General features: G+C 36.7%; 1 protein-coding gene across 1 annotated transcript in view; it reads left to right on the top strand.

Annotated features, from left to right (window-relative positions):
* The first annotated feature begins 45 nt into the window (after positions 1–45).
* The window catches only part of LOC145694415 (putative tRNA (uracil-O(2)-)-methyltransferase), a 31,531-nt gene continuing 5,518 nt past the window's right edge, over positions 46–26,058 (top strand). Inside the window, exons 1-5 of the mRNA XM_081770613.1 lie at positions 46–909; positions 13,201–13,293; positions 17,463–17,522; positions 19,624–20,075; positions 23,899–24,215. Coding sequence (XP_081626739.1) covers positions 19,688–20,075; positions 23,899–24,215 — 705 coding nt within the window. The 5' untranslated portion in view covers positions 46–909; positions 13,201–13,293; positions 17,463–17,522; positions 19,624–19,687. The remainder of the gene's footprint in view (positions 910–13,200; positions 13,294–17,462; positions 17,523–19,623; positions 20,076–23,898; positions 24,216–26,058) is intronic.

Here is a 26,058-nt window from a genome sequence, read left to right as displayed (position 1 = left end):
CAAAAGTATTCATAATTAAAATGTCTGTATTAAGTATTATTAATACCACACATTTTGATTAGACTCTCCTACTCGCTTTTTCACAAACCTTTGCACTCTTCAAAAACAAACCGCGTAACTCAATTTGTATCACTCCGCGCACGAGTATTCAGCGATTGGTGCAGGAGAAAATGCTTCGTCTGTTTCCCGCAATATTTCTGCTTCTGCACGTGCATGTAATCCTTCACTGGTAACCTTCCTGCCTGCATGGCCATCATCAAATATAGCGCGCGCTCTGCGTATTTGTGAGTGGGTGTAGCTGTTTTCCTGTTAAATTTAAATTTTTGTGTAAGATGTCAATCCACATATAGAGATGTGCTTTTAATTGAAACTAAAATGTTCTTAGTGTGATTTAAAAATACAATAATTGCTATTTAGGTTGAACAAGTGGAATTTCTTGGGGACTATTTTCTTATGGAAGAATAATGGTCATTTGGCTCATTGCAAGTGTTGCTCACTTCTGATTTATTTTTTTATTTTTATTTTTTTTTTTTTTTTAGAATCGTAGTCAGACCGTTTAGTCAGTTTCAGAGAACTGGGATGTGTAACGGAATTGGAGAAAAAAAAAAGACTTTAAGATTGTGAGCATTTAGATTGATATGAGAAAGTGGATTAAGTAGTTACCAGTTTAGTCGCTAGAGGTAGGCAGTGATAGATGCTTTCTATTCGTATCAAAGACATAGTGACATCTAGTGGCAAAAGTTGGAACTAGTTGAACTGATGTAAGAATACTCAACTTGTGTCAGGTGCATTTGCAGATAAGAAGACGGAGTGAATGGAACAGTAATATTGAACTTAAAAAATGTGATTGAATAGCGTTCCATTACATATCTTTCGGTGTGGATTTCTAGAACAGGAGTTCGTGGTATCGTAAGTTATAATTGTTATAGTCCATATTAGCATAGGATAATGAGTAATCTTGAATCATTCTTCTTGTGTTATTTTTCTTGTATTTTTTTTATTTTTTTCCTTTCTTTTTCACATAGTTAACTTGACTGTTTGGTTTGATTGGGGATGCCTTATTATTTATGGCAATATGGGCTAATGTATTGCGTATTAAGTGAAACTGGGTTAGTGATATTAAATACTTCTTTTGGACATTTAATTCTTATAAAATTAAAATTGAAACATAACTGTTCAACTCCGAAGTTCATTAAAATGTAATGATAATTCTGCATCGAAAGATCGACGTTTCTGACGACGAATTTGTTATGAGAATTTTTCATGGTTATTGTTCTCTACGTTTAATAATTCTGTTGTTGTTGAATTCATATATGGTTTTGTTAAAATAAATGTTATAGCAGAAACGTCCTTTTTGATATTGAAACTTAATTTAACCTATATCCAACACATATTGCAGCTGAATAACCACTTTGAACCTATTGGGATTTCCTCTAGTCTCTTTGAGGCCTCACGAGGAAGTAAAAATAAATGATTGGGGTGTACCCCCACAGAATTAATTTTTGTTTCAGATGCAAATGTTCATTATATTACCCAAAAGAAAAACTGAGCCCTTGTACTAAATTTCTATTTAATATATTAAATGCATTATACTTCAGATAATTGGAGAGCCTTTCATTGGATATAACAAGTTGTAGGCCTATTATTTTAAAGATAAGTAAGAAATAAAGATAAAAGCAATTTCACCGATTCGAAGTAGCGTAACGTCTGATGTTAATTCTGTATGTTATAATCAGGGGTAAAAGTGGATCTGAAAAGGTAGGGGTACGGTAGCAAGCGGCATGACGTCACGCCGTTCCCCCGCCTATCCTTGCCAATTTTAATTTCTTAGGAACTGCGGGACGTCGTACATATTTTTCCGAGGTCGGGGATGGCGTTCTCCCGCGTTTCCCCACTTTTACCCCTGGTTATAATTCGCATATCGATTAAAAGAAACGATCGGGTTTAACTCTTAACATACCAAGCGGGGTCCTCTAGGAACCCCAGAGGGCGATATTTGGTGATACTGCTGCAACTATAAGAATCAATTTATTCTGGATTTTTATGTGTGTCCTGCATCCGTTTGGGATATACTATCTATTACATAGTTAGATCAACGATGCGTTCGTTAAAAAAAAAAAAAATACAAAAAATAAAAACACACTTGAAAATGTAAAAGCTCCAATGTTAAACTTGTATTTCAGATTTACGAACACAAAAGTATAAGATTGTACGAAAAACTGAATATTGCTCAAGTAAACATAATATTTGATGTCAACAATGCTCATTTAACTTAGGTATGCTTTTAGACATCCAAAAAATAATAACTTGAGTTGCAATACTATGTTGAGATATTAAAATAATACTTGGGGTCCCCAAAAGACCTCAGCTTGGTAAACAACGTTGACAAGTTAGGCTTGGTACGTTAAGGGTTAAATGAACATTTAAGAGTCGTAAGAATGATTGTCCGTTCTCAGGAGTAACAAAATATCTAAAAAAAATCTTCAAGGGATACTAAAATTGTAATCCATTCAATAAATAAACTCTATTTTTTTTTTTTTTAATGAACAATTATCCACATGTTCTCTTGCCTCTACTTGAGAGTCATGTAGTGATCCGAAACAGAGTTTTGAAATGGATGGGGGTAAAAGAGCATATGTTTTAGTACATCTGCTAGTCAAGCTAATAAATATAGTAAGACAACAAAGACTAGAAAACATAGTAAGATCCAATAGCTCTGATTCTAATTTTCTATGTTATCTCTTGACGCTATGGGCAGGCTAAATAAAATTTAGTAGTGATAATTAACCATTAATGCCATTTGAACCATTAATGCGAACTCCCTGATATACAGAGGACGAAGATTTATCGTCAACCACGATTAGCCATGATTTGCAGTTACAGGGAAAATTTAAGAGATTGTTCAGCCCGGCTTCCAGGCATGGACGTCCGCAGGACTTTTTCAAGGAGATAAAATACTGATTCCACGGAAGGGGGGACAAAAGACCGACACACAAACTCAGTCGCGAATACACAATATTTTGATACACGAGGGCACATAATACATCAAGTAAAACAACAGTTATTTACGCGCGTATGCTTATTAACTACAGTAAATAATCTATAATACCAGATACTATATTATTTAATATGAATATGTTAAGTGTTATAACATTTAAGTAAGCAAATTAGTATGTCTTGACATGCACTTCCAAAAACCTTTCAAAACCCAGGGAGGCAACATCCCCTCTGCCCCTTCCCCGCTGCGGGCAGCCATGCTTCCTAGTGTTCTTTGTCTATATTTATATGCTGCTTCAAAGATTCAGGAGAGAGAAAATGCATCTTGGTAATCTATCAGAAGTCCATGCCATTTCATTTTCAATCTCCCGCTCTTCGGTTTGTTTCTTAATTTGTTAGCTCGAGGTTTTCTATAAACTTTTTAGTCTGTTAGTTGGCAACATTTATACACTGCCGTCTGCGTTGTTTACAAGAGCTGCAAAGCTTCGTGAAAAAACGGATAGGCTTGTTGCACAAATTGAATCGGTCGTGAAAATTCAATATTTATATTTGCCAATGATAAATGCTGAAAATATAAAAAAAGAAAGACCTTTGGGGGGGGGGGCGGTCGCCCCCTTCGCCCCCTCCGTGGATCCGCCAGTGACCGTGCTTAATTAAAGGTTCTAATTACACCTTTTGTTTTAGTTTGACCACCGACCACCTCAAACTCGATCCATACCATATAACTATATGCAATTATTCAAGGACTTACAGTTTTTAATACACAGTGTTCATTCTTGTTTTGTTTTGTTTTAATTTAACATCCCACAGTTATGCCAGGGCGGCTAAAGGAGATGTGGAGCGAATGATTATAGTGGAATCCGAACCACTTCGGTCGTTCAACTTTATCCCTACCGGAAATCGAACTTGGGACCACGCGAACCGAAATCAAGCGTGCTAGCCGCTAGACCAAATAGGGTCCTCACATTATGTTGATTTAAATCATTCAGTCAGTGTTGCCAGATACGAAGATTAAAAAGTAGCGTGTGTGTACTCCGAAAGAAACCTGGAAAATAATTGCCCAAGTTAGATAGTTGTTGGAGAAGACTTGGAAAGTCCTTCATCCAGCAATGGATTGATAATGGTTTATTATTATGATAATGGTGATGATTGTATTATATCTGGACCAAGTCATAATTTCGTAATTTTAGAGAAGCGAAAAACCGGTTCCTCAACTAAGACCTATAGTACTGTTTTTGAAACTTACTAAGTACTTACTAAGTAGTAAGATGCTTTCAGACTCACATTATTACACCACTAGAAAGAACAGTCTATTAAAAAAGTATTGTTAACTCAATTTCAACCAAAAAGTGACTTAGCATAGTCTACTTCTAAAGTTCATATATATATATATATATATATATATATATATATATATATATATATATATATATATATATATATATATATATATATATATATATATATATATATATATATATATATATATATATATATATATATAACTTTTTCTAGGTAAGGTAGGGTAAAAATAGATCCAAAATTTAATGAAAGTCGTAGAGCGAAAAAAATATATTTGACTATTCAATCCATCATGTTGCAGCAAAACTATGAAAATTAATACAAAAGAAAACTAGAAAGTTAAGAATCATTTGTTTTGGCGAGTGAGAAAAAATAGATACAGATAACTCTAATTACCTATATACTTATCTAATATGCATGTTCAAGTTTCGCAAGTAATTTTCAATCAATATAAAATTTCAACGTAATGAACGCACGATTAGTTTTCTCGAATAAAGATTACATTCACCGTTGAGAGCTCAGGAATAAGATTATGTTACGGCACTGAATATGGGCTTACGTAATGCATTACGACCTTATGAACTTGTATAAGAAACAGAATGCACTTAAAATGAGACGCGAACTATGCGAAACATCGAACTTTGAATCTAACTTGTTTTGTGATCCAACTCGAGACCTCACATAGCAAAGATGAGTGTAGTAGCTCCCACCACAAAGTTCAGGACGTTCGTGTTACAAAAAGTCAATTAAACACGGAGATGTGAAACGGTAATAAAGCATTTCATCAATTTGAAACAAAATACGTATATTGTAGTAATAACTTACCCTATTTGTTAAGATAATGAACGTTATATTCTGTTTTTAAAATGACAGTCAAAGCAGAATGTATTAAATAATAAATGAGAAATTGTAAAATTTCAATTTCGGTACGATTTAATACATTCGTGCTGCTGTGTGTTGTGTTATCCGTTAGGTGGTATTGAACAATTCTGATTCAAAGGAAGGAAATAAACTACTGTATAGTACTGGAGTTTATTTAATAGAGTTTAATTGTATAGGCAGTTCTGAGGCAATATGAGACAAAGTCTATTGCTGAAAGTGAAATATGGGTTACTATTGGGGTTTTAGGGTGATATACCCACTGATCATTGAACCTGGAATACACACATGGAAAGCATTAGCACTAGCAAATTAGCTATGAAGAGGTACACCATACCATAATTCTAAGTCAAAGTGAAAGGAAAAAAGAAGCGGAAACGATAGACTATACGAGATTAATACTTTCACTATTTTAATTTCACACTATTTATTTCGAGACTTTCGGGACTTTCGAGACGAGACCGAGACTTGGTACTCGAGACCGAGATCGAGACAAGCATCTGTTGACCGAGACGAGACCGAGACCGAGACGGTGATTTTTTACTCGAGACGAGACCGAGACCGTTATTGATCAACCGAGACTGTACAAAGTCTCGTCTCGTCTCGTCTCGATACCATCCCTAGATCGTAGAGAATCGGGACTTGTTGTAGCTTCTTTCTTTTTACAAGAGCTTTCAAGCGATATACCACTTGACCCCTCGTTCCATTTGACAATTTTGAGTTGGACCCCGTCGAGGACCCTGGGACGAAACTTTTTACTTCGCTCTGTTCTCCTTTGCAACTAAAGGGATACGTGTTTTTCAGTTTGTACATATCTAGGACCGTTTTCGATTTAAAGGCCTGGTACGGACTAACGGAATCACCTGATATATGTGTGTGTGCGTCGTGTCTGCGATGGAAGTCTTGGTGGACCCTCTCGCTTCTCCAAATAAGGTGCTAGAATCTAGCCTAGAAAGCAAACTTTGTCTCCAAACATTCCCTTCGATAAGTTGTCATAGTTATTTTTAGCTCTGACATCAACAGGTTGCATTGCGAGCCTCTTCGCTGGATAGAAGTACGGGAAGATGGGAAGAAAAACTGAGTTAGTCTGACATATAACAACGAACAAGACTGTGCGAACTATGGTACATTCGTAATGCAGTCAAGTACAGTGTTTAGCGCACCAAAAGTCTAAATTGTGCAACGATGAACCAATACTAAGTACAATATATGGTGCGTTGATTAAGACGAAAATGTTGCCGAGAAAAGAAAATCTAAGTTTAAAACATTTGTTTGTAAGTGTTGCTTATAAAAGGACACCAAGGAGCTAGCCGCACAATGGAGAAGACTCAGCTGGTCCAACCCAAAAGGAAGAAATTTGACATCGTATTAAATGGAATGTCGTAAACAAGGATTTCTACAAGCAACTACCACTCTTCATGAATTTGCCAGTAAATCTTTCCCTCCCCTCCCAAATTATCCAAGGAGCTAACAAAAGTGAAGCAATCGTGAAGTAACAGTGAAGTTCAACCGGTATCCCGCGACTACCGCGTCTTCGCGATCATAATAAGATTATTGGGCCAAATGTTAAATTGTGTTATTATATTTAAATTGATCAAGTCAAAGTACCACTGTGTAATTTAATTTGTGTTAGTGATGTTTCAGTGTTATTAATTAAAATCAAGAAATTATATTTATACGTATCCTTTTCAATAATTTACCAAAATAATTACAATGATCTAAGATTTATGTTTTAGAGTTTAAGAGAATTTAATCTACTTTTTCTTTCCAGCGTAAATAATTAATGCATATACAACAAAATGATTTTCGTATTATTAAATTATATTGGCATTGAGAATACGATTAGAGTCAGTCTTTATGTCAATTTCCCAGAATGTTCTGACCTGAACTCTGAACCGTACTGTCCAGTGGTTATATGATTAGCTTTGGTAAAATCTCCGAATCACTATAAAATCTAAAGGAGACGTCCAGGACATAAAGGATCGAATCCCGGATTGTCATGAACGCCTAAGCCCTCATAGGAATCCACAGGACTCGAACTTGTGGTGAGAATTCCTCGAAATATCTCTGTCATTTCACTATCGTTTAATGAAATAATATAATCCTTTGCAGAGCAAAAATGTAGGAAGAAAACTTTTCTAACAATGTAGTCTTCTACAGCTTTATCTATTTGTATATGATTTTTCTCCTTTCACTCTATTATAAAATATACTCTATTACACTATTAGTGTTTTTCCAAGGATTGTTGACCATTTTGCTTGTATAGTATATGCATTTGTGTGTTACATTGCAGTAAATGAGCATCTAACTGTTAATAATGAATGTAATTAAACTAATTATTTTAAACTTGGAACACATTAAAATATTACAGCATAGTTCTTGGTATTTCTATAAGCTTATGAGGCTGTGAAAGCAGCAAAGAAAATTTATGCGCTTGAATTATTCGTAACATAGGGCCTCCTTGAAATAGTCGGCTCCAGGACCCCAGGATCCGCCCCTGCATACACCTCTTTCCCTTATAAACCTTTCACTGATCACCTTTAATAATCCAATTGAATCTCGTGTGCCCTTACCTTCCCTGAACCCGAACTGCCCCTTCTCAACTTTTTCATTTGTTCTTCCGTACAACCTTGAGTTCAGTATTCGAAGCATTTGCTTCATGCGATGTGAGACTAATAGTTTTATCATCTTCAGATCTCTTTGGGTTCGATTTCTTAAATATAGGTATCATGACCGTTTTCAGGAAGTCTTGTTCCCACCCTCTTGTTTCATATCTTTCATTGCAGAATGGGAACATATTTTTCTTGAACTTGTTCGTCATATTCTTAAGGAATTAGATATATTATATATCGCAGTTACCTTTTCACATCTAATCACAGATAAAGCTCGTCCAAACTTATCCCGAAAAATATTAAATCCTTTATAATCGTCGTGTACTTCATTTTCTACTTCGACATCTAGGCCACATGGTCCATATCTACTTTCATATAACTCCTGAACATATTCTTTCCATATTCCTAAGACTTTGATGAGTACCTTCCCTTCTTATTTTCTGCTGGCATCGTAATACCCCTTTTTGCATTCAAAGTTCTATAGATTTCACTTCGTTGTACATTTCCTCATATGTCATAACTCTTTCTAAATCTTCTATGTCCTCGCATCTTCTTTAGTAAAAGTCTTCCTTTGCTCTGTCTGTTTCACCTTGTAACCATGGGCGGAGCATTGCTCCCAACTTTTTGACAAAATAATAATAATAAAAATGCCACCTATAAGATGGCCACCTTCCAAGACCTCCAAGACCGACCAAAAGTTCGCCCCCCCCCCACTGACCCACAACAGACAATTCCTAGCTCCGCCTATGCTCGTAACTCGTTGTTTAGATTTCTGTACATCTTTCTGCCCTCTTCTGTATCAACTTGTTCCTAAGTCTTCCTTTCTCTCATTTTCTGTAACATCTTTTCCATGGTTTCTTAGCCGTTTTCTCTTCAGGGCTCTTTTTCTGTAGCCTGCTGTATGCAAAGCTTAATATGCTCCAACTATCTGCACCTATCCTTTCCTCGTTTGAGTATTTTTCTTCGAATTTTTCAACAAAAAGATTTCTTACTTCCTCGTTTTCCAACTTTTCAGTATTCAACATTTGTTGCCTACTTTTCTTCTGCCTACATTGTTCAGTTGAATATCCACTTCGGCCAGCACAAGGCCGAGGAAAGATCCGAGAAAAGACCCGAGGAGGGTCTTCGCATCCTTCAAGCTATTCCAATACCTCTCCTGATTCACAACATAGTCTATTTTATATTTTCGGCCGTCTATTGAGGATTTCTAGATATATCTTCTTCCCTTGTGCTGATTGACCCGCTTGTTCCCAATAACTAGTGAATTTTGTCTACAGAAATTGGTCAGTCTCTCTCTTTCCTTTAATTTTTTCGCCTAAACTTATTTGCTTACGACATTACCTTGCTGTTGTTCTCCCACAACTGTATTGAAATCTCCCATTACAATTATTGATGCACGCCTTTTTCCCTGTCTGTAAGTTCTTTTTCTGGTAATTTTTCTATACTTCTTCAGTTGTATGGAAAATTATCGGGTGTATGTATGTATCATCACTAGATCTTTAATTTTTCTTTAAGTCTTAACATCATAACTGTATCATCAACAAATTCTACATACATCATTTCCTTTTTTATGCTCTTCCCCAAAATGATTTCTGTTACAACACCGTCTTTTTTTTATGACATTTAATTATTTTCTGAAGGCACCTGTTGGCAACATTGACATACTGAGAACAAGTGAACCGAAAATTGCGCTGTTGCAATCGTAGTACAAGGTTGTGATTTTAATGAGAAGAAATTGATTTAGTTTTTTTTTTCGTAATATTTTATATCTTTTAAAAAAGTAACTCATTTACTAATTAGAAATCTAAAGTATGGTATTTTTGTCGGTCGTTTTTCAAAGTACCAAGATAACAACCGGCAAGGCATTGTACAAGCATTTACTCAGAGAATGCCAAAAATTGCCCAAAGGTGCACAAGAATATTACAAACATCATATTCGACAAGTAAGTTAGATAATATATTACTAAGTTGTGCAATATAACAGGTTTCAATATTGTAAATAATGAAATGATTCAAGAATAGTAATGACGCTCAATGTATAAGGCCTGATAGTGTTTTAAAAAACTGTTATTACTTGGGAAACTGCATCCATAAACATTCATAATAAATGAATATGGTTTGGTACTTCGTGGTTCATTTTTGAAGGCTTACATGTTTGAAACATGATATTAAATATTTGGATGGCATTTGGTATCTCCCCCAACTCTTTAATTTGCGTTTTATGTCGAGAACAGAACCCAACCAACCACTGTGGGGTTTCTAACCTCTTCCTACTAGTACTCCTACCCATATTATGGATCCATATAGTAAAACTGCACGCTTATATGTGCAAGATTGGGGGGAGATAATAAATATCAGTCAAATATTTTTATTACTGCGAGTTGGAGAAAAATCGCCATAATTATAAATGTAGTGTATTTCCAAAAATTGTCTGGTGATACGTATAGTTAAGTGCTGTTATCTTCTTAGGTATAGGCGAAGTTTATTACTTTTTAAGATTGTCATTTAAGTATCCGTTCATTGCCTTAAGTATTCGTATTCTAATTGCGGGTTTCACTTTTACTTGGTAATTTTCACGTATTTTTAAATATAAGTATTTTTTTAAAAGTTCAGTCGGTCCTACTTATCGATGCACAACTAGAGCGTGCATTGTAAAGCGTATCTTTTTTTTTTTTTTTTTTAATGCATCGTCTTATCATTGCCAATCCTATCAAATCCATTCGTAGAAGGAATATATGCACTGATTTTTAATTACAAGTAAAAATGATTAAAAAGGTACATATGTCTGTTTTTGTGGTGGCCTCTTGAATGTCAATTGTACCCAGTAAAATAGGAAGTTGATGATAGAGTAAGAGTTTGTACGATATTAGGTAACAATTTTTGAAAAAGACATGCAGTGTTTGTGGTGGCGCCCTATAAGTTCATCTGTATCAGTTGTATATAATGTAATTTTGCCGAGTGTAAATCTTTTGTGAAAGAATACGTTGATAATAAGGAAGAGGGCATCCACTATAATAAGTGGTGCCTATCCTTTTACATGTAATTTTCCTTTTATTTTTGTCAGCTGTAGAAATATATTTCTTTATACATCTTTGGAACCGAACCATCTGTTTCACGATAACTCTCTTAAAACTTAATCGATTAAATGAAGCTTGATATGTTCTTTTCTTCAACATGCTGAAATAACGCTATTGTTTGGGGTTGCAATCGACGAAGAATAAGGACGTGAAAAGGTCAGTGGGAGGAGGCGGTGAAATCAACCATATTTTCCAAGTTTGAACATTATCCGTACAATTTATTTCGCAGAATAATCTATGCAAAAATTATTATATTTCGACAAAACGTATTGTACATTTATAAAAGAGGATTCCGATAATCCCCACAGCCTGAGGTTAAACTGTGGGAATAATGAAATGCTGCTACCCCTTCAAGTTTAAGACATGTGAGATACGAAAATTTTATTTTTTATAACAATGTTTGATTTTGGTGCAACAAGGAATATTTGGGGTTTCCGAATCATCCCTTCTGGAGAGACCTATCACAGAAGATTAAAGACTGTATAATCCCCTTTCTCCTGATGTATTTTTTTAAAAGTTCCACGGTAACTTTGTTGGAAATTATTTGACTTATTTTAGGTTACTAGAATATTTTGTTTTCCCAATCTTCAATGTTTTGAATTAAACACCGTTAGCAGTGAGCGGTGAATTTACCTCCATGATAGATGATATAGGATGATAAAAAAAAAAATTGATGTAATATGGCACATATCTTTTTGAGGCTTCACAATCATCTCTACTATTTAGGTTTAAAATCAATCGTCAAAAGGAAGGTGAACTTTTCAAAATTTTCTATGTAATAGTTATTCAATTTTGATACAATGTGTTGTACTGAGGCTCTTAACACAATCCACAATACTTGATCAATCAAAACTGAGCAGGCAATTCTGTCATCTCCTCGCCCAATGCACATATACAGACATTATCATAAAAAATAAACAAATAAAAATAAAATAAAGTAAAAACCTCTACAATAACTTTTATAAAATTTATTCCATTTTGGTGGAATATAGTGTAAATTTTTCAGAGGATTCCCAGTCAACTGATGGAGCTGCAATGGATCAATAATGAGTCCCTCTCCTCCTTCGCTTGTAAATAAAGTATTTCCGTGAGAATTTTGTGACAATATTTCGATTTTTGTGAAACATAATGTGTGTTTTGCTTGGCATTAGGAGCTTATTTATATAATTTAGGATTGAAATTAGAGAGGAGGAGGATCACTTGCTTCAGCAATGCGCATTATCACTGGTTTAAATAGTAATGATACAAAAATAAGGGTGTGTAGGGTGATGTGGAACAACAAGGGCCTATACTTTTTATGTATTTCAGTTTTATAGCTCAATTCAGTAAGCATATGTTATTTAGCGTAATATCTACACAAGAAAAGCATAATTATTTTTAAAAAGATGTTTTTAGTAGCTCTTATAAGCAATATATTAATAATAATAAACAACTTCCATACGTCGCACGAGACCAGGGATATTGTATCACTCTTCATTATACGCTTACACAGACCAGAGACGGTGCGGATCCGATGATGGCACAGGCGCCGCTTGAGGAACCCGAAAGCACAGTATTCCATTGGGCTGATATCTGAACTCTTGACAGTGATATCAGAGAAGGAAGTTGCTGAAATTCCAGTTTCCTGTTCCATAATGCAATAGAATTCGTGCAGATCCTTTTTCGCTCAGCCACATGGCATGTTTTCAAGGCGTCTATATTGTTTTTACTAATGATCATGAGGCGTAAGCCGCTGTGAATTTCACGGTAGGTCGGCGCCTGCGGAATTTTCCTGGGCATCGCATGATTGTTGGGGATTTTCAGAGGTCGCCATACGCCGAACCACACAAAATAGTGGCGGGGTTCTTCTCGCGGCAGGCCGGTTTCTAGCTGCTGACGTTGGTGTGGTGGGCGCAGGACTTATAATACAATTCGCAGTGGCACGACCTACATGAGAATTACACACTTGACACATTTCTACGATGCACGACGCCCTGAACTTAGCATCAGAAGGGGTCTGAATGAACCTCTCCCAGAATCTATTTAGTTTTGGTGGCATCAGACTACGCTCGATCACATTGGTCTGTTGCGTGGCTATCAAGATACTGTTGCTTGCCTCGCGGTAATCTCACGGTTCCACATTCTCGGTACAATTGCACATTAACTTCACATGATACACAGAGTGAAAAATGCAGTAGAAGATCGAGACTCGAACCGACCTTTATTTTAATTTTTCATTTTCTAGCTTCTATTTTTGTGTTTTCTTTCTTTCTTTGATTCCGTTATTCTACCTAACTTACTTTCGATTTCTACTTTTTTAAAGTCTTATTATTATTATTATTTATTTTTTTCAGAGTTATAAACAGCATGTATCGGAACCAGATCCAGAAAGAATTCAACAAATCATCCAGAGAGCTGTTGAAGATAGTGAATGGGTAGTGAAAAAGGTAAGTTTGTTTGTTTTTGTTTTGCGGAGTTTAGCGCCCCTTTTCAGCATTGAGGCTATAGAGAAACATGGACCTACATGAAACATGAAACCACCGTAATGCGTTCAAATTTTAAGAGTCGAACCCAGGGGCGCGTGCTAGGCTAAACGAGCACAGAGAATTGGAAAATGTAAGAGTCGAATCGTAATGTAATTAAGTAAATTGCGGACCTAGCCTTTTAAGTTTTTATTAACTAGTGTTAATTTTATTTTTTAAGATTTCGTACATAACTAACTCACTCACTCACTCTGTGGCCTATGGAACCCGGAGGTTCAATGCCGCGTCCACAAAAGCTCTCCACTGACTTCTATCCTTAGCTAACTGCATCCAGTTTCTACTTTGTATTCCAATCCCTGCGAGATCCATCTTAATATTGTCCTCACATCTGCGCCTAGGTCTTCCTAATGGTCGTTTTCCGATTGGTCTTCCAGTCAAGACTTTGAAAGCGTTTCTACTTTCTTCCATCCTAGCTACATGACCCGCCCACCTAATCCTCCTAGACTTCACGACCCTAACAATGTTGGGTAAACCATATAAATTATATAGTTCCTCGTTATGAAGTTTCCGCCATTCCCCATTCCCGTTCCTCTTGGGTCCGCATATTCGTCTCAGGATCTTGTTCTCAAATACTTTCAGTCTACGTTCTTCCCTCAGAGTAAGTGACCATGTTTCGCAACCATACAGAACAACAGGCATGATTATCGTTTTATATATTTTAAGTTTCAAATTCCTCGACAGAATTCGCGACGACAAGAGATTTTGAACCGAATAGTAACACGAATTCCCTGCTTTTAGTCGACATTTAATTTCTCCGTGAATATGATTTTCCTCTGTTAATATTGATCCTAGATATTTGAAACTATCCACTTTATCAAAAGTACATAATTAATTCTATATATATCTTATCCCCACTTCACTAGATGTAATGGTTGCTCTACAATATATTATTCAGCATTAAAAACTTATTCTACACCTCGGATTGCTATTTCTGTTAAGGTTTAACTTCTACTATATATTTCGGCTGTGGCGTTGAGGTGAAGGCTAGAAATTACCAGACAACTATTCTCGTTATCCTAGTCCTATAACAGAAGAAATACCCCTCACTTTTATAGTGAAAAACTAAACATTAATTACTTCCCAAAACTTGCATCTGTTCTCCATAAATTATGGTTAATATGCTTTCTCCATCCTCACCTTAAACTAAAATGTTTAGCTATGTGTCCGTTTCGAATTATCACACCACGTATCCACGAAGAAATTAAACGTTGACTGAAAGTAGCAAAGTTGTGTTATTATTCAGTTCAAAATCTTTTGTCATCGCAAATTAAGTCGAGTAATATAAAGATTACAGTATACAAAACGATAATGATGCCTGTTGTTCTGTATGGTTGCGAAACATGATCTCTTACTCTGAGGGAAGAACATACACTGTAAGTATTTGAGAACAAGATCCTGAGACGAATATTCGGACCCAAGAGGAATGGGAGGAGAATGGCGGAAACTTCATAGCGAGGAATGCATAATTTATATCGTTTACCAAACATTGTTAAGGGGGACGCAGTGGCTCAGTGGTAGAGTGTTCACCTCCGGTTCTTGGGGTCCCTGGTTCGGTTCCAGCTCACGCCGTGTGGACTTTGTGGTAGACAAACACCGCGCTCGTGGGTTTTCTCGGGGTTCTCCCGTTTCCTCCCACTTTCTTCATTCAACCATTTCATTCATTTCTCATCACCACCGTCTCCTTTGGCATAACCGTGGGACGTAAAACTCAAAGATTTTATTTCATATTCATTTCAAAATTTGTTAGGGTCATCAAGTGTAGGAGGCTAAAGGAGGGTGGTCATGTAGCCAGAATGGAAGAAGGTAGGAACAGTTTAAAAGTTTTACTGGAAATCTAATCGGGAATCGATTATTAAGAAGACCTAGGCGCAGATGGAAGGACAATATTAAGATGGATCTCGCAGAAATAGGAATAAAAAGTAGAAACTAGATCCAGTTGGGTGAGGACAAAAGTCAGTTCAGAGCTTTTATGAACGCGACATAGAACCTCCGGGTTCCATAGACCATAATTAGTTATACCGACTGAGTAAATGAATACTGACTTCAAGATGAGGGAATGTATGGCTGTTGAGGGACTGGGTAGCGTAGTGGTTAACACATTGCCATGGTACACTGAAGCTTCCGGGTTCGATTCGCGGTCCAGTCGAGTACTTTTTCACTCTCAAGTGTATCATTGAATTCGCACTTACAGAGAAATAAGTGTGTTAAAAAATTGTTTCCTCCATCTATCAATATAATTTTTGTATTACTTACCGAAAGAGTACTGTCAGAGAAGAATGGAAGTTATTTTTATCAGTGTGTTGTTTGTTACTAAATTACAAATATTTAAAGGGCTGGAAGTGGAAAATGCACAGGAGAACTCGAACAAACAATTGTCTCACAGTTAGAGTTAAAATTTTGTAATGAAGATTGTAGTTGATGATTATGGTACGAGTAAGACAATCTGAGCTAAAATTTTCGATAGAAGGAAACTGCGTGATATTAGAACCTTTCTATTGCAAGTGTGCCCTCGGAAAATATGTGAAGCATACTTTGGCCCCACCCCTGCCGCTCTCTTACGGAGGAAACCTTTCCTTTGCTTTGGGGAAAGAAGTGAATGACCTCGCTGTGTTGCCAATTTGTCATTCGGTCTTGTTTGGTCTTGACGAGTGAAGATCATAGGCTACTTAAAATAGGCAACAAGACAGTGCAAAGCGAAGTCCATCAATCTGGAAACCCTGTCTACATCCAGCTATTGAAGGATTTCGGCCAAAGCAATTTGTTCCTCCTCTTTCGAGGGAGGTACGGCGAAACATACATCGACAGCAGCACCAACAAGGACATACTTGAAATTGAAATTGAAAGGCTCTAACTTACTCTTTTATCTAGTGTGTCTAGTATTTCAGTATTAATAAGTGTACTGTTTCAGTATTAGAAATTTACATTATAATATTTTTTACACAACACAATAGTGGAGGAGGAAACTCGGAGAAGTCAGGTAATTGCGCGAGAGTTGCCCGCGGGTTTGGTGAGAAAGATGTCAGTGAACACTGAAACAATACAATTAATAGCGCATTTAATATTAGATACTAAATAAAATAATGACTTTACAAATTACTTAAACGTGCATAAATTCATATTCTTAAATAATTACAAATATTGTTGCCAAATTCCTTAATTTTCAGCTGGTACAATGGCTTTCATCCGGCTCGTTATTACTGAAAGAGTGATTAGAGGGTTTAGTGAGGGAGTAAGAAATTGTAAAAGATAGGGAAAGTTATTTTTTGATCCTCGACTATAATATCAAGAAGGAGACCCGGATTCGATTCCCGGCGGGAGCTCATATGCTTCAGATTCCATGTTAATCAGTAGGTCCACGTCTCATATAGCCTCGCTGCTGAAAGGGATGCTAAACTAAAATCAACTCAACTTTAATATCAAGAAAAGCTTTTTTATTTTCCTAAAAATGACTAAAGATGGCTGAAAATAATCCTTACTATATATAAAACTAAATAAACTGACATAAAATAACGGGTACTTCGGGTTGACGTGGAAAGTTGAAATTTAGCATGATTGTAACTTTCCGAGACTAACCCACAGGAAAATTGCCAAAAGTGAATATTTTTAGTTTTTAGGGGGTCTAAAGGGGGATGAAAAAATTCCCATGTTATTTAAATGGACGTTTTCTTGTAATACAAAAATCTTAGGTTTTAAATAGTTTGAGTAGGAAAAGAAACTTGAAATTCGGCAGAATTGAGAAGATAAGATGTGCGAGGCTGTAGGCCAAGCAAGTCCACGGGTCTCTGGGGGCAAAGCCTCCAGCTGGCCAAATTTAGGAAATATTATGAGCAAATACACGAAATTCACTGTTGATGCAAAGGCTGATACATAAGAGATGCGAGACCGTAGACTGAGCAAACGTGGGGGTCTGAGGCTAGTCAGATTATTTAATTATATAAGGGACCAGAAAACTGTTTAACTTTATAACTGCATTTATCCTCTGCATTACACACAACATGCATGATTTAAACATTAATGTTTCAAACTTTAATGTAGGTAGTATGTGATGCTTACATTTCTTCCTTTCTTTTCAGTATACAGGTGCAGGTAAAAGTGCAAAACAATGAATGCGGATGCAAGTAGAACCCACGTAGGTAAGGAGTTTGCTATATTTATTTCAGGCATTTCAGTTACTATTCTTTGTCATTTTAGATCTACATAAAGCGTTATTTTAATACTATAGTACAGAACATAAGGAAAAATTAACAGAACATAGTTTGGATGCGAAAGGCCGAGTGGTCATTCGTCGAATTGTCAGTGGTCCATTGGTGTTTTCCCCACATGATACATGGCCCTATGGCACATCCGGGAATACCTAGATAGAAGGACCGTTTACACCGCTCTGAGGACGGGGACTTCCGGTGGAACCAGAGCCAGTGTGGTTTATATATAATTGCAGAACACTACAGTCTGTTATTGGAGACAGGTTAACCTTCAGTGTTGCTCTTATACGATTTTCCCTTGACATCTGCACATAGCCTAGATTGTATTAGGCAGTGTCGAGAGAGATTGCAGTGCGGAGGTAAATGGAAGATAGTAATATCAGCGATAGAAGTCGTTTCTGTCTCTGACAGAATAACGGTTGGTACCTGACTGTGTTCGTAGATGTGCAAGTGAGCGAGAAATTCTACATATGCCATATTGGTCCCATATCTGGCAGTTTAGAGTGGGGCTGTGCATCTCTGGTCATCTTCATTCATGGGAGTATGACTTTTGCATCTTTGGTCTTCGTTCAGGGGAGTATGACTACTGCATCGTGCACGCTTGACGTCGCCGATACTATCCTCCACACTTATCTCGATATTTTGTAGCACCTTTCCTTCCAGCAGGATAACGTGTGTCGTCGACATGCCGTCAGGGCAACCCAATGCTTGTTATCAGTTGTGTATCTCCGATACCTTAACTCACTCCTAATAATAAGTATAACAGTAAGCTATTAGTGACATGGATTCACAGTATAATCGCTGACCTAAGGAAAGAACAATAGAAATTAAATTTAATTATATAGTTTGAGGTTTGCTGTTATTCGTTGTAAGACAATCTTTTCCATGTTTATGAAGTCTGAAATCTTTATGTTAGTATTATTTACGTATACGATTACCCAGAAAATCAAACATATACGTTTAATTTTTTGTTATTGTTTACAACAGAATATAAAGTGAAAACGAATGTTCATAAGAAAGTGTCTGCTTTCTTCGGATGTATGTCGCAGACCACAGGTTTAGATATGTTTCTAAAGTATTTTGTTTTGTTATCTTTTAGACGGATATAATCTGACGATAAAGACATGCTTTCTGTTAATGATAAGGGTAATGGCATGCTTAATTGTAAAATGATAAAATTGGATTGAAGGAACAGTTCGTTCACCTCAAAATTATTTGATGCATCTAGGGAACAAACTATGTTCTTCTGTCAGCCACTCTTAACTGAAATAAGATAAAGAGTATACCAAGGGGGCATGTGTCTTTATTAATCAAATCAAAGCATTATTTGGTTGATTTCAAATTAATGATTTAAAAATAAAATAAATGTATGTTAATAAAAGGAAGAAACAGCCGAATTTTTTATATATCAGATCCTCTGTAGGTGCGAATTCAATAATACACAAAGAGTGAAAAAGTGAATGACGGGTTGAGGACTAGAACCCGGATGTTCGGCATACCGTGCCGATGCGTTAACCACTACGCTGCCCGCAATAGCCATACGTACTCTCTAACTCCTATAGTCGGTGCTCTCCACTCAGACCACATGACTTGTACCACAGCCTAGCTGCTGTGCTGGGATACAAGCCATGTGGTCTGAGTGGAGAGCACCGACTATAGGAGTTAGAGAGTGTCTATATATTGAGAACACCCTTTGGATGGTTGTAATATCGAACGGTTGTTCATTAATATATGACATTACAATCGTCAAATGAGTGTTCTCAATATATGGACACTGGATTCTCCCAGCACAGCAGCTAGGCTGTGATACAAGCCATGTGCTCTGAGTGGAGAGCACCGACTATAGGAGTTAGAGAGTGCGTGTGGCTATTGTGGGCAGCGTAGTGATTACGCATCGGCACGGTATACCGAAGATCGCGAGTTCGAGTTCCAGTCCAGTCATTCACTTATTCACTCTGTGTATTATAAAATAAATGTGTTTATTATTCAGTGCGCTATTCACTAATATCTTTTTCCTTCTACTTTATTTTAGCTTTAGTTTCCGATCACCAGATGACGTTCTATGTGCTTCTTTTGATTGATTTGTGAAAGGCATAATGGAACGGACAATAATCGCAACGCATGCAGCGTCTGTGCAAAACCAAAATTTTTGGCATGCAGTGTCAGTATGGGAGAGGTATTCACATACCGTAAATAAGTTGCTCCAAGGATCCATTGTTTTATATGTTGGGAAAATTAAAGATTTCGAGAACTCTTTGTCTTTGCTGGAAGCTGTACAGAACGTGGGAATTGTGTCTGTAGACTCAGAGGAAGGTGTAAGACTCGTAAGCGAAAAGTTGGGTGGACACGGAATTATTATTGAAGAAGTAACGAATGAGGAATTTTATCTTGAAGAGGAACATGAGTGTATATATTTAACGTATAGAAAACTAGTTCCGAAGGATAATAATGCCTTTGCATCTGCAATTCAAATAGGGATCTTAAGTAAGTATCCGTTTTGTGTGATCACATTGTTTCATGTGCTTCTATTTTTTAAAACTGGTTCTTCTTTGCCAGTAATTTATATATATAATTCCTTTACAAGTGGTGCCAAACGCAGTAGAAGAGCAAAGGAGATGGATATTGGAGAGAACCCATACCTGCGTTCTGGAGTGAGGCGTGGTAGTGGGGAAGCAACACATCCAGTTTTTTTTTTGTCGTCTTCAGCAGGAAAGTGTGGCTAGTGCATCATATATTCGTGACATCAATATCTTCCAGGGGACGCGGTGGCTCAGTGGTAGAGCGTTCACCTCCGGTGCTTGGGGTTCCTGGTTCGATACCAGCTCGCGCCGTGTGGACTTTGTGGTGGACAAACACTGTGCTCGTGGGTGTTCTCGGGGTTCTCCCACTTTCTTCATTCTACCATTTCACTCATCTCTCATCATCACCGTCTTTAGCCTAACCGGCGTAATCGTGAGACGTAAAACTTAAAGATTTCATTTTCATTTTTTCAATATCTTCCGGCTTTATATTCACATTTTGTAGTATCCCTTACTTCAAAGATAGTATATACAGGGTGTAACATAAATGCATGGCCAAAAGTGACGAAGTGATTGCGGACATCCAAATAAGTAAAAATGTTCTTATAAACATGAGTCCGATGTCGCTTCGTTTCCGAGATACAGGGTGTCCAAATGTCGAGTACCTCCAATGGCTCATTATGGGAAAGGGAATGGAAATCGTAAATATTACAGGAATAATACAATCGAGTGGAATTATGCCTATGCAAATACATTTACACTAACATAGAGAATAAATCTAATCAACATTTGAGGTTATTGGGTTGTCAGTGTTGCCAACGTAGTACAACCTGGTACCGTTGTTTCCAATTCTGCGCCGTTAATTGACTTCACACTTGGACGCCTTGTCTTTCGAAAACGAAGCGGAATCTCTCCCATGTTTAGGAACGTTTTGATGTCAGCAATCTTATGCTAACGTGTGAACATCTAGCGCTATTTGAAAACATAACACTTTTTACCAGGGAGCCCTGTATCTCAGAAACGAAGCGGCATCGGACCCATATTTATAGGGAACATTTTTACTTACTTGAATGTCCGCAATCACCTCGTCACTTTTGGTCATGCATTATGCTACACGCTGTATATTCACCATTAAGATGATGTTACGAACTTATGTGAATACGGAATTCAGTTCCAAGACTGGATGTGGATCTTCCTGTTCTGTGTTCATGGTTCGATAGTATTTTTAAAATCTCTCTTTGGCTAGAACGATGGTCCAAAGTGTGTTCAAGAACCAAAAGAGAGAGAATACCCTGAGCATTTTTTTCTTTCGAGTATTTATATAAAAGCAGTAATAGTCAATAGTCACTTTCATTATTTTCTTGTTTTTTCCTGTGGTGTTTTTGATGTTTGACGGCCTGTTGTTCTACCCAGGGTTCTTGTGATGAGTTATCACATTTTTATTTAGGATACAAGTCAACTGAAAATTAGTTTTGAATATCCCATTTCTTATATGTAAGGTTAATAATAATGTATACTTATATCTTTTCCAAGAATTCTTACAAGGTTGTTGTTTTTCTCTGAAAGATTTCTGCACAATTGATCCTGATCTTTACAAATTGTTTTCTGTCTTTTTTCTTCTTTTGTCGGAGGAAACAATGACAGGTGAATATTGAAGGTGAACAATCTTGGTATACAGGGTGTTACAAAAAAAAAAAAAAGTGTCACAATACTTTGCGAACAGATTCCCCACATCAAAATAAGGAAGAAAGTTCATATGGACCCGTGGTCGAAAGTGGATAGTTTCGGAGTTATAGGGTGCCGAAAACGTGAAACAAGTGAACTTTAAAAGTTCATAGCTCAACTAATATGGTATCTATCGTAGTAGGGTCAAGACATCACTGAAGGACTGGTATGTGATCTATCCAAATATCCATGTTTAAGAATGCTATAGTACTTACACACCATTTTTTAGAGAGGTAAGTAGAGAGTGATCAAGTACTCCCAAACAGCCTCTCTAAAAAATGATTGTGCGAGTACCGGATGTTCTGAAACATGGATACTTGGATACTTTGCATTATAGTTCCTTAGTGATGTCTTGACCCGACTGCGATCGCTCCTATAGTAGTGGAACTATGGACCTTAAAAGTTCATTTTTTTTTTCACGTTTTCGGCACTCTATATCTACGAAACTATGCAGTTTCGACTATGACCGACCTTTGTGGGTTGATCGTAAATACAACTACATATTATCTCTCTCTCTTTCTGTTTCACTTGCTCCAAACTTTGGTTTCGTGGCTTCCAGCGTCCACAAGAGGTGATCATAAACCATACAAGCAATCCCCGTCTCCACCGACCACTGGAAAGATATCGGGGGAGAGATGAGTGCTTGCCGTAAAAAATAATGAATAAAGCAACTTATCTATAAACTGTTACAACGCCCTGTAAAGCTACAAACGATTACGGCTAAGAATTAAACGTGAAATTAAAATTGTGAGTACTATGTATTATGATCAAACAAACAATATACAATAAGTAAAATACAAGCAAATTATATATTTAACAATATTTTCTTAAAATCATTTACTTTGATTAGGTGGCCTTCTCGATTTATAAGAATGATTCTTTCTCAATTCTACTTACAGTTTGCGCTAGCGGCATGGAATGAGAGTAGGGGATAATTTGTACAGTATAACACTCGCGTTTCACTATGCACACCGTACTGCACAAGGAGGGTGGGGATTAAGTCAGCCGCAGTTTCCTCTTCTGGGCTATCTTCTCTACAGAGATCTAGTTCTCAAATCCAATCCAGCAGTTCATGTGTCATACGAAAGAAACATCCAACAGCTAAGCTGCTCACAACAGAATTATTGTTTGGAAGTGCTCCTGCCAAGGTCCACTGACTGCATCGAATCACGTTTAAAACTAGCTTGCTAGCCCTTTTTCTTTTCGGCTACAACAACTCATAAAATCACAAAATGAATTTAGATTTAAGGCTCGTTCTATAATTACACAACACCGGCACTTGGTTACTTTTACTTCAACTTCTTAGGAACAGCAACGGGCACAAAGCTCTGGAAACTTAAAATCAGGTCGACGGGCTGGGTGCGAGCCCGTGTAAAAGCCTACTCTACGTGCAGGACGCACGACACGTGCGAAGGCACCCCTGCCTAGCCGAGTCTCTTCAATAGACTGACTTGCTTTCTTCGCACAATCTCTTGTGCTGCTTTTCCAAAGGGAAAATCCCGGCTTTGACTTGAAACGCAACCAACTGATGCAATGGCTAAACTTAGCGATGAGACTTCTTGCTGGAATGTTCTGTGAAGCAATTCTTCTTTCTTTTTAGCCATAAAAGGACTGCTGGGCGATTTGATCGAAGTTAGTTGCACACACACACATTCAAACATATACGTATATGCTTGAGAAGAGAGAGAGTTCTTGGAAAATTTCCATACGAGGCCTGTTCATTAATTTTGAAGTTTACACTGCATAGACTGTCTTTCTTCTCTTGATTAACACAATTAATAAGCGTCAAAAAATCCGTAACACGACCACGGGTCCATATGAACTTTTTTTTTTGCTTATTTTGATGGGAGGAATCTATTCCCAAAATATTGTGACAAATTTTTCCAACATCCTATATAAAGGTTGTTTCACTATTTTATCAATTCTGGAACACTGTAAATTCATAACTGTGCGTATGTGAGCACTTTCTGTCGTTTATTTTTAGTACGGTTATGTATTTTGCTCCAATATGAAATGTTATGAAATATTTATTTGTTCTCTGATTTGTGTCCTTTTGTTTCCAGATAAAAAACAAAACACTATTAATTACGTTACTCTAAAATCTGCTTCTGATAAAAAGTTACCTTGTACAACGTTTCCTTTTGGCGCAGAATATACTAGCGAAGCTGTAAACTTGTTCACATACGGTGCTACTTCGGACGATGGTTCCAGCCTTACTTGGCTAAAAGCTGTGTTTTTTCCTAAGTTTTGTAAGTGGGTTGATGATACCGGTAATGTTCAAAGTGGTCCAGTTCAAGGATCTGTGAAGTTAATCTCCGTCGACAAGTACAGTGAGTTATATCAGGAACTGAAGAAGAAATATGGGAAAAGAATAGAGGAGGTGAGACATCTTTTGTTTAATACTATGTAGTGGACATTCTGTGTGTTGTGTTATTTGTTGTAGTTGTTTTAATTAACTCTTAGAAGAACTTTCAAATCAACATCCGAATTTGCACTTTGGGAGTTCGCGAAGACCCTCTAATCATTTTTGTATTCTGAATGCTAATGAAGTCAATTTATGAACAGGTACAGAATCACTTCTAGGTACTGATGTGGCTATTATAACTAAGTTTTAGAATACATTTTATTATATCAGCGTGTATTCAGAGGGGGTTATCATGTTCTAACACCCCTCTTCTATATAATATTATGGTGGGCCGCGGTGGCTTAGTGGTAGAGCGTTCCTTCTTGTACATGGGGTCTTTGGTTCGATCCGAGCTCGCACCAAGTAAGCTTTGTGGTGGACGAACACCGTGTGCGTGGGTTTTCTCAGGGTTCTCCCGTTTCCTTTCGCTTTCTTCATTCTACCATTTCATTCGTTTCTTGTCATCTCTGTCTCCTTTAGTCTAGTCGGCATAACCTGGGAGTAAAGCTTAAAGATTTCATTTCATTTTCATTTATGTAATATTACGAAAAGCTTAAAAACTACTTCTTGATATACGAATATAAAAATAGCGCGTGTTTTGGCTTAGAAAGGTTTGCGTTCAAACTTCCGAAAATCAGTGAGAAAATAACACAAATTGTTGTTAATAATAACAAATTTATTATTGTTGTTTAAATCCCCTCTTTGTGTATTCCACTAGATGCTTATATTATTAAAAATATTTAATAATTATGCTATCAATACGTTTGTCATATCTCTATGTAAAAATATAATATTTATGCGTTTTATTTTAGTATAAAGAATATATTAAACATATTTGTGATTTGCACATATAGAATTGTAACCATGTAAAATTAAAATTGTAGAATTGTTATAGGTTTATAAGCTATATACTTTCGTTCTTCTAACTTCCTTGCGGCGGAACCTCAGAAACTATAAGTAAAAAAAAAAAGGATGATACAAATACAAAAAAAGAGTAATAAGGAACCCTGTATGACATAGCTAAATTATAATAAAGAGTACATATAATGTAATAATGTCATAGAGTGAAAAGCAAGCCTTGTATGACAATTAATTATAACAAATTTCGTGTAACATGCCATTTTGTAGTACACGCAGTGATATAGTTGCTAATGAGAAAATAATACTGCAATAGTTTTTTATGTATATTTCTAAATATACTTCTGGTATAAAACCAGCATACTGTTCTCCGAGCAAACGTTACTACGCATAATGTTTACAGTCCTTTTGATCTGCCTTCCACTTCAGTGTCAACATATAAACACTACTGTTGCTCCTTCAATGCGATAGATTATATGGGCTTGTTTGTATGAAATTGTATTCCATATCTTTCAAAAAGCACAAAGTGATCCAGTTTTTATTGAAAACCAGGCACAAGTCACTTGACTTACATTTTTCTCTTGTAGACGCTATAGTGATGGAAGGTGAGCCTTCAGTTGGTCACTGTTATTATCCACTGAATATGTCTCATACTAATAAAAAAAAACTCGGGGAATATAAAATGGAAATGAAAACGACGAAGATTCTTGCGTGTATACCAGAGCTGTCCAAATGGCGGCCCGCGGGCCGCATGCGGTCCGCCAAACCGTTTTCTGCGGCCCACAAAACTCCTACGACATACGATTGTTATTACTGATAACATTTATGTTCATTCTTTTAATGTTTCCACTCTTCTTTCGAAATAAGGCATCCATTTAGCGCTTCTGTACAACAAAAAGAGCCGGACATCCAAGGCAACACTGCAGTCGGTAATGTAGCTATAGGCAAGGCATCGTTGCTG

This window comes from Thermobia domestica, chromosome 9 (assembly GCF_964235325.1).
Source record: "Thermobia domestica chromosome 9, izTheDome1.hap1.1, whole genome shotgun sequence".
Classification (NCBI taxonomy): Eukaryota; Metazoa; Arthropoda; class Insecta; order Zygentoma; family Lepismatidae; genus Thermobia; species Thermobia domestica.
This window is presented reverse-complemented; position numbering and strand designations above follow the sequence as displayed.